Source organism: Podarcis vaucheri (genome assembly GCF_965113315.1).
Source record: "Podarcis vaucheri genome assembly, chromosome: 4".
Taxonomy (NCBI): Eukaryota; Metazoa; Chordata; class Lepidosauria; order Squamata; family Lacertidae; genus Podarcis; species Podarcis vaucheri.
This window is the reverse complement of record NC_138762.1, coordinates 40,442,799-40,451,406: the sequence shown is the minus strand read 5'-3', so window position 1 is coordinate 40,451,406 and position 8,608 is coordinate 40,442,799. Positions and strand designations below refer to the sequence as shown.

Sequence of the window (8,608 nt, the reverse complement as noted above, 5' to 3'; positions counted from 1 at the left end):
TTTTGTATATAATTTTTATTAATTTTCAACTTTTAATAATTATATAATACCATAACATAACAACCATTATATCATTTGCTCTGCCAAGCTTTCGACTTCCCTCCGTCCTTTTTCTGGTTTCCTTCTGTTACATTTTATTTTGCACATTTATAACATCTCCATCCTATATTTAACTTTGCTTGTCTTAAATAGAATGTTGATTCTTCTCATGAAGTGAGCCCTATCTCCATCCTGCTAGTGTCTTTATATGTGTACAGTTAGTCTCTAAATATAATATAAATTTAAGTCCATTCTTTCTGGAATGCTTGCTCACTCTGGTTCCAGATGCGTACAGTCAGCTTTGCCGCTCTCGCATACTCCATTACTTTCACCTGCCATTCTTCTATTGTTGGTAGCTCCTGTTTCCATTTTTGGGCTTGTAAAATTATTGCTGCCGTTGTAGCATACATAAACAGTTTTTGATCTATTTTTGGTATTTCCACTCCAATCATTCCTAATAGAAATGCTTCAGGTCTTTTTGGAAGGGTGTATCTGAACATTTTTTAAAAACTCATTATATATATTGAGGCTAATAATGATCTAACAATATATATATAACCTGTAATATTTCACAATTCTTAAACAGAGAATATATGATGGAGATACAAATAATAAAATAATAAATCAATATTGTATCAACAAAATACGGAAGGTAATCAATCAATATCACAGAGGTAAACAAGCCTTTCAATAGTCCCAATCCTGTAATCATGTGATAATAGAAACTCCAAGCGTAGCAGTTCTTGAACAGAGAATATGTAATAGATTTGCAGAAAATAAAAGTCTATCATTGTTGCATGAACAAAATTAGGCAATATAGTCCATCGGTAACCTCTCTATTGGTTCCACTGACACTGGGAGAGGAACACCAGGCCTCAATGCACCAGGGGCGCCTGCAATGCACCCCCTCAAAAATATGCACCCTGGACCACTGCTCCACTGCCCCCCCCTACACTATGCCCCTGCACATTGGCAGATATGTCTGTAGAAAGGACTCTGCATTGTATATGCTTCAGCAAGCACAGAAAGTATAGCACCTTATAGGCAGATGCCTTATGCCTCTGGAGAAGGTGGTGGTGCATGAATATTGCTGCATGAATTTTCACTGATAAAACCACACCACCACCACCTTCTGAAGAGGCATAAGGCATCTGCCTATAAGGCATGCTCAGTTCACACACATTTATAAGTATGGGGGGGGGGGATGTAAATAGTGGAGGAGGCAGGAAGGCCAAAAATGCAAGAGATGAAGTCTGTGGTGTTTCTCTGAGAAGCTCAGAAGTGACTTCAGCTTGCGTTGCCGTTGATCGCAGAAGCACCACCAGATGGCATCAGACGCTCTTCCCATCCAACGATGAGTCACTTAGTTGAAAAAACGACAACTAAACTCAAGCCCAAGAAAATACAACCGTCTTCGTGGTATTATTTGTCTAGAATGGAATATGATGTGACTGTATAATAAAATATGATATAGCCAATGACTGCAGTTAAATAGGAGCCACAGTTTTATGCATTGGGTCTGACAAAAAAGAACATTGCAAGAATTGGGAGTTTGAGGTCCCCTCACAAGACTATCCCGTGAAAAGGTATGTTGAATGATGACACCACTTTTCTCCAATGGCATTTTTCCTTTTCTTTTATGAATGAGCTGTTGCCCCCACCTGGCGATATTAAGGTAAAGGTAAAGGGACCCCTGACGATTAGGGAGCCGGCGTTTGTCCGCAGACAGCTTCCGGGTCATGTGGCCGGCATGACTAAGCCGCTTCTGGCGAACCAGAGCAGCGCACAGAAACGCTGTTTACCTTCCCGCCGGAGCAGTACCTATTTATCTACTTGCACTTTGACGTGCTTTTGAACTGCTAGGTTGGCAGGAGCAGGGACCGAGCAACGGGAGCTCACCCCGTCACGGGGGAAGCTTAGGCTAATAATGATTTTGTCTCCTTTTCCTTTTATGATTAACTCTCACTCCTCTGGCTTACTGGGACATTGCTAACACCATTAAAACTACGGATTCTAAAAGTTTTTAGAAAGTTGCTTTGAGACTTTCTCTCATATAAACCACCGACAAATAAATTAAATAAAACAACAACCATTATAACAATCTCATTCGGAGGCCACCCTCTGAGACACCTTTATGAGAACTGTGATTCCTCATGTTGTTTAATTATAACAGCCAGTTGAAATTCCTACATCACAGGGGGTTGGACTAGATGACCCTACATCTCTTCCAACTCTACAATTCTACAATATTCCACAACCGGCTGCTACCACCAAGAGCATCTTCTTCCCGGTAGTCTTGCCAGAAGCATCTGAAGAAGCACCTCTGAAGAGGATGTCAAGACTCAGGTAGGTATACATGGGAGAAAGTGGCTGGTCTCAAATGGTTTAGAGCTTTTAAGGTCAACTCCAGCTTAGAACCACCCTTTGGTGTATTTTTTAAAGCATCCTAACATCTTTCCAAAAGGCAAACCAGAAGCGCTCTACCAGGTTTAGATACCAGAAAATAGGGAGCAGCCCTGGTCACTAGCAAAGGTGGGAGTGAATGAGAGTCATCTATTTTTTTCTTTCTTATTAAGATTCACCAATATAACATATACACCCAAGCTTTCTCAATATTTAGTGAGATGTTTTTTTGTGACTGCCTCACATATATAGACATGATGTAAAAAGGTTCAATGAGTTTCCTTTCCCCCCTAATGGTCTTGAAGTATTTTGATATGTATTTTCCATACATGTCACCTCCCTTAACCCAGCAACAGAATCAGAACTTTATCTTCAAGCCAGTCATGTCTGTCTCACTTTTATCAGATGGACTGAGTCATTTTTCATTTGAATTTCCACTGCATTTTTAAGTGTCACAATAGCAAACTGGCCCTCGGAGTTCACAGTTTCAGAATTCCAGTGGCCACAATGCATAAAATATGTAGCAAATAAATATGTTCTGTTTTTATTATTCTAGTCTATAGAAACAGATTTTTCCAATAAATAGTCATAATATTGGGCAATGTAGCTTAATTCCTGAAGATCCTACTGAAGATTTTATATGAACTTAATATAGAATCCAGCAGGCAATTCTCTGTTCGCACAGAAACATTCTGAGTTCACATTCTTAAAAGTCTGGTGTTGTTTGTCCAAAATATATTTCATCTGTTCAGAAGGCTTTCTTCAGGAAATGGTTCCACTACAACGTGTTCCTGAGTATAGGAATATCTTGCACCCGTCGTGCATCCAGGACATACAGGAAGAACCTATCAACAGAGATATATTTTACTTTAAAGATGGTGAACTAGATGGGCAGTTCCAGAATGCTGACTTTTGCACGTAAATGTGTTCTCTTCAGAACCTGCAGCTGAGAAATATCTTCTCACATTGACCATATATTGCCTTCAAACCATGGGCAAGTATGATGCCTTCTAAAGATGCAAAGGAGTTTAGTTTTTGCAGCAGGGCCATCCCTACTGTTACGCAGAGGACCTCAGAGAGCAGGTGCTGGTAAGAACTGGTGGCTTGCTTCAATATTCCCCTTTACTGGAGTTGCATGTACTACATGGTCTACCCTTCAGCCCCTAAGCTAGTCTGCCTTTCCATCACCAGTTCTGAAATCAGATTCAACTGCGAGTCCAGTAGACTTCTATACACGGAATGGAGAAAGGGCACCATCTAGTATTGCAGCTTAGGCTGGAAAGTTTATGAACCATTCCTGCTGTAAAGCTTGTACCAATTTTTCTCTTCCTTCTCTGTCACTTCTACAGAATGTTGCAGCATCACAAACATTCTGAGGTGCCAAGTTACTAGTGAACTTTATGATGGTTGCCACCTAAGGATGCTCTGTAGGACAGCAAAATCAATTGCCTCAATATCTAGACCATAAAAGAGGCTGGATGGTAAACTTTTGCTACTAAAGTAGGCATTACTGTGCCCAGATAGGCAGTATAAGCTAGTTTAGAGGTTTTTCAAACAAAACAAACAAAAAACAAAATGCAGCAATATTTCAGAATTCAAATTCAACTTTTGAAACTTATTTTTTGAAATTGAGTTTTCTGGCTGTCTAGAAGCCTGAAATCTTAAGTCTTGTGGCTATATTTTTTTTTTTAAAAAACTTTTTTGTACAACTTTGTCAAATTCTTTCTTACTTTCTCAATCAATCAATATATTTACCATGCATAGAAGGTCTTGCTTCTCATTGGCTGGGTGTAGCCTCCTCCAACGGTACCAGATAAAAAAGAGCAATAGACCAAGGGAAAACATGGCCACCAAAATGCAAATTGCAATAGTGGCAGAAGTTCCTGGCAGTAGATCTTCATTTTGAACTGCAGAAATAAACAAACAAACAAACAAACAAATAAATAAATAAATAAATAAATAAATAAATAAATAAATAAATAAGAATTGCTACTGAACAAGCATCAGAAAAAGTGGTGGAAAATAGCTTGATGTCTATACATAATAAGCTCAGCAGATGTATACCAATAGGGAGGAATTTCAATTCACTTAGTAGTTTCAAAACAATACATGAACCAAAACACAGCCACCCTTCAAAAATTACACTTATCTGAATTTTGCAATGTAGTTCTCCAGCCAAATAGCATGTGCAAAGGTACATATGTTGGGGGGATGTGTGCATAAAAATGCATATATAAGTGAAAATAGCATACTAAAACACATTATTTTGGGGGAACTTGCCTTGTAAAATGTGTATATCATGCAAATGTGCATACAGACATTTGTACATTATGAGACATTACCACTAAAATGCTGTTGAAAGGACAAGGACTTAAAAACTGATGTGGGGAAATGTATCTCAGACTGGGAAACTGAGAAACTGAGAGAAACTGAAACTGATAGATTTGTCCCTCCATTTCTTTAACTGATCCCCAAGATCTACACTGTGTGTTACGAAAGGTGTGCATTTTGGCAGCACTATAACATCTGTGCTGTAGGCAGGTGTGGATGCTGGTGCATACAAGTTGTTGTTGTTGTTGTTGTTGTTGTTGTTGTTGTTACCACTGGCATATGCACAGTATTTGAGGCAGTGCCATGGTGTAAGTACCATCTTGTTTCCTAACATGTCATTTCTTTATAAACATAGGTATTTTATCATGGAAAGATTCATCACAGTATATAAACAACACAGCCAGAAGCACAGTCAACAGCCAAGGACATCATTTTATTTTCACTCCCCATCTTCTGTCCTGGATTTTAACACATGTAAGATAATGATTTGTGAAGCTGCCTTTCTTTCAACCGACTAGGAAACAATGTCTCATTTTTAGCTATTCCAAAAGTGTAGTATGGTCTTCAAAATCTCTTTCGTCCATCCCACCTCCCAAAAAATCCATGTTTTGTTTAGAGTGTGGCATTGGTGGTGCATTTAGAAAATGCATATTCTACAGGGTGCTAAAAAATATTGGGAGTGCCAAGTAAAAGAAATGTTATACTGATTTGGCCAAAAGCAGGACCCTCCACTCATGGGGAAACCTGTGCCCAACAATGCGGATCACAACAGGTCACAAAACTGCAAGCACCCTGAAGAAAGGTGGCTAAAAGACTAGAGGTGATGGGCACACCCTGCAATCAAGTTGTCTTCTTCTTTTTTAATGTTCTATGCAATCAGCTTTTTTTAAAAAAGTAAGTAAATTAAACTCAGAATCATCAAACTCACCATGTATAATCCCAGGTATAATCCCAGGTAAAGTCACCTCTTGTTCAGTGTTTAAAGATGGATGATGAATAACACAGGTTATTGTGTTGTCCCAGACATCTTTGAGGAAGACATAAGAAAAATTGCTGACAACGGTCACTGTCTGGTTTAGGTGCTGGGTGACATACTGCTTTGGCTCCACCAGAAGAGGTTTGGTGACCTTCCAGGTTATCTCTGGAGCTGGTCTCCCTGTTGCTGAGCAGCTTATCTCCACCACTTCTTCTTCAGGATTGCCTGGATCCAATACACTCTTCACCGTCACTTGGGGTTGTGTTAGAGCTTTAAAACAAAAGAAGCTAGTTAAAATGTCTTTGTAACTGCTAATTAAAAACTAAGAAGCCTGAGAAAGCAGGTACATCTTTCACTTGGTGCTGAAATGGCAAAGACTCTCCTCCCTGAAGGGGAGGGGAGGGGTTGTGGTCGGGGCTCAAGCTCCGGCTAGCAGGGGGCGTGGCCCCCTGCCGCCCACTCACCTGGCTGGCGCTCACGCCCTCTCGGTGGCCATCCAACCAGGGGCCACGGAGGGGGCGTGTTCAGCAGCATTTTGCTGCAGCGCCAGCCTTCCTCGGCCTCATTCTTCCTTCCTTCGCCCCTTGCGAGTCACCCACCCTCCACTCCCTTTAGTTAGGGCTTAGGTTTTTTGGCCTTGCTATGGACCTTAGGTTGGTTGCCCTGGTTGTCTAGGGGGCCTGGTAGGAGTTTTTCCATTTGGCATTAGGCTTTTTGGTTTTTTCACCTACCTCGTAGCAATCGTCACAACTTTTGTGGTATTGGTGGGTAGGTTAGGCATTGGAATAATGTGTTGCGCTGTGTGGAAGTGCTAGGTGTGGCCATCGCCTATGCCTTCAATTTTTAGGGGTATTCCGTTAAAGGAATCTGGGGGTCGTGTATTCCGTCCGATGCCTGCTTGGCGGGAGGCCATGGCACGACCTTCGGTGACAGCAGGGGTGAGCCTATAGTTGGATTAGCATCAACAGGCTCCACCTACTGGTGAAGAACCCACTTGTTTCGATCCAATGCCTAAGCCAATACCTTTTCAATTGCTGTAACCAATAAAGTTGTGGCCTCTTCTAGCCCATTAACCTTATATCACGTGTCCCTGTGTCTTCATTTCACTTCGCCTGGGTCGGGTCCTCGAACCACAAGAGGTCTTGATGTACTCATAAGTACAAGGCAACACCAAGGGAAGGCTGTATCTGTCATTGCCATTAAATGTAAAAAAGAGAGAGCCCCCTCTGCTGATCTGAGAGCATGGGAAGGGTTGATGTAGGAAACGTTGCCCTTTCAAGTACAAATGTTCTTGCTGAAAAGAAATAACATGGCATTGTTGGCCTTCCAGTAAGATCGGAGGCTTCCTTTAAGATCATACGACTCTTACCATAGACCTTGAGACATGTCCTGCCTGTGATGGGTCCTATGGGAAATACATTGAAGATGCACTTGTAACAGCCTTCATCCTTGAGTGTAGCATGGAAGGTGATGGCAGAAACCATCAGTCCACTTTGGGACATGTGGACATTTCTTTTGAATTTGCTCAGTATTGTAGTGCCACCAGCCTCACTGTAAGTAGCCATGTTGGTCTCTTGTTCCCCCTGCTCCTGCTGCCAGGTGATCTGAACAACGTCGTGCTTTTTGGCCAGCCGACATTGCAAAGTGACATTTTCTCCTGCTGTGATGTTCTGAAACCGCTCGTGAATCACCTGTGCTGCACCTGCAAAAGAAGCCAAGACTGCTTAAATTCTTGGGAGCTCAACAAACGCTTAGAACATAAGAAAATTCTACTGGATCAGACCAAAGGTCCATCTGTTCTCTCAACATCCTGTTCTCACAATGGCCACCAGACGCCAGACTCCTATGGTATTTTCATAAACAGGGATGGTCCAATTTGGCAATCTCGGATTCTCATTTCTCCTATCTTAGGCTCAGTTCTCCAAATTTCCACCGCGGTTTTTTTATAGCCCTCAAGAATAGCATCTACATTTCCGTGCTCACATAATGTACCTGTTTCTATGCAGATTTTGCCTAATACACCAATTTTTGCAAAATAATTTCCCCAAATGCATTTTTATATCTTCCTTTCACTAATATATGCATATGTAAACACACTTTACCCTAGTATATGCATTTTTGTACACACTAAAAGGTAAAGGTAAAGGTACCCCTGCCCGTATGGGCCAGTCTTGACAGACTCTAGGGTTTTGCGCCCATCTCACTCAAGAGGCCGGGGGCCAGCGCTGTCCGGAGACACTTCCGGGTCACGTGGCCAGTGTGACATCGCTGCTCTGGCGAGCCAGAGCCGCACACGGAACGCCGTTTACCTTCCCGCTAGTAAGCGGTCCCTATTTATCTACTTGCACCCGGGGGTGCTTTCAAACTGCTAGGTTGGCAGGAGCTGGGACCAAACAACAGGAGCGCACCCCACCACGGGGATTCGAACCGCCGCCTTTCGATCGGCAAGCCCTAGGCGCTGAGGCTTTTACCCACAGCGCCACCCGCGTCCCTTTGTACATACTACTTGGCTGCAAAACTGCACTGCAAAATTAAACTGATTTCCGTTGCTGTTCATGTCCTGTTTTGGTAAGGGCAAATATAGTAGGCCCAACTTTAAATGTGAACTGGATCTTAAATGTGAACTCTTCCATCCCTAAAAAATAATAAACAAAGCATCTATCATCAGCTTTAGCAACACACTGCAAACTTCCCACCTTCTCGATAGTCATGTGGAAACTCAAGGCTGTGTTGAAGTAACATTCTCTGATCTGGAAATATTTCTCCATAATCACTGATGTAAGAAATGCACACTTCACCTGCTCAGAGGTACTTTTTTCATTAAATCAGAGAATCAAAGAACTGGAAGTGACTTCGAAA

At 41.8% G+C, this 8,608-nt stretch overlaps 1 protein-coding gene across 3 annotated transcripts in view; it reads right to left on the bottom strand.

The window, feature by feature from the left end:
* Positions 1-1,934: 1,934 nt before the first annotated feature.
* LOC309530718 (TPA-induced transmembrane protein) overlaps positions 1,935-8,608 on the bottom strand; it is a 32,302-nt gene continuing 25,628 nt past the window's right edge. For 2 of the 3 annotated variants that reach the window (XM_082219750.1, XM_082219749.1), the window contains 4 exons: positions 7,119-7,451; positions 5,702-6,019; positions 4,198-4,349; positions 1,938-3,287 (listed from right to left, as the gene is read on the bottom strand). In XM_082219750.1, the coding sequence (XP_082075876.1) occupies positions 3,183-3,287; positions 4,198-4,349; positions 5,702-6,019; positions 7,119-7,451 (908 nt within the window). In that variant the 3' untranslated portion in view covers positions 1,938-3,182. Of the gene's footprint in view, positions 3,288-4,197; positions 4,350-5,701; positions 6,020-7,118; positions 7,452-8,608 lie in introns of all 3 variants that reach the window. The other variant, XM_082219751.1, reaches the window with a different exon arrangement.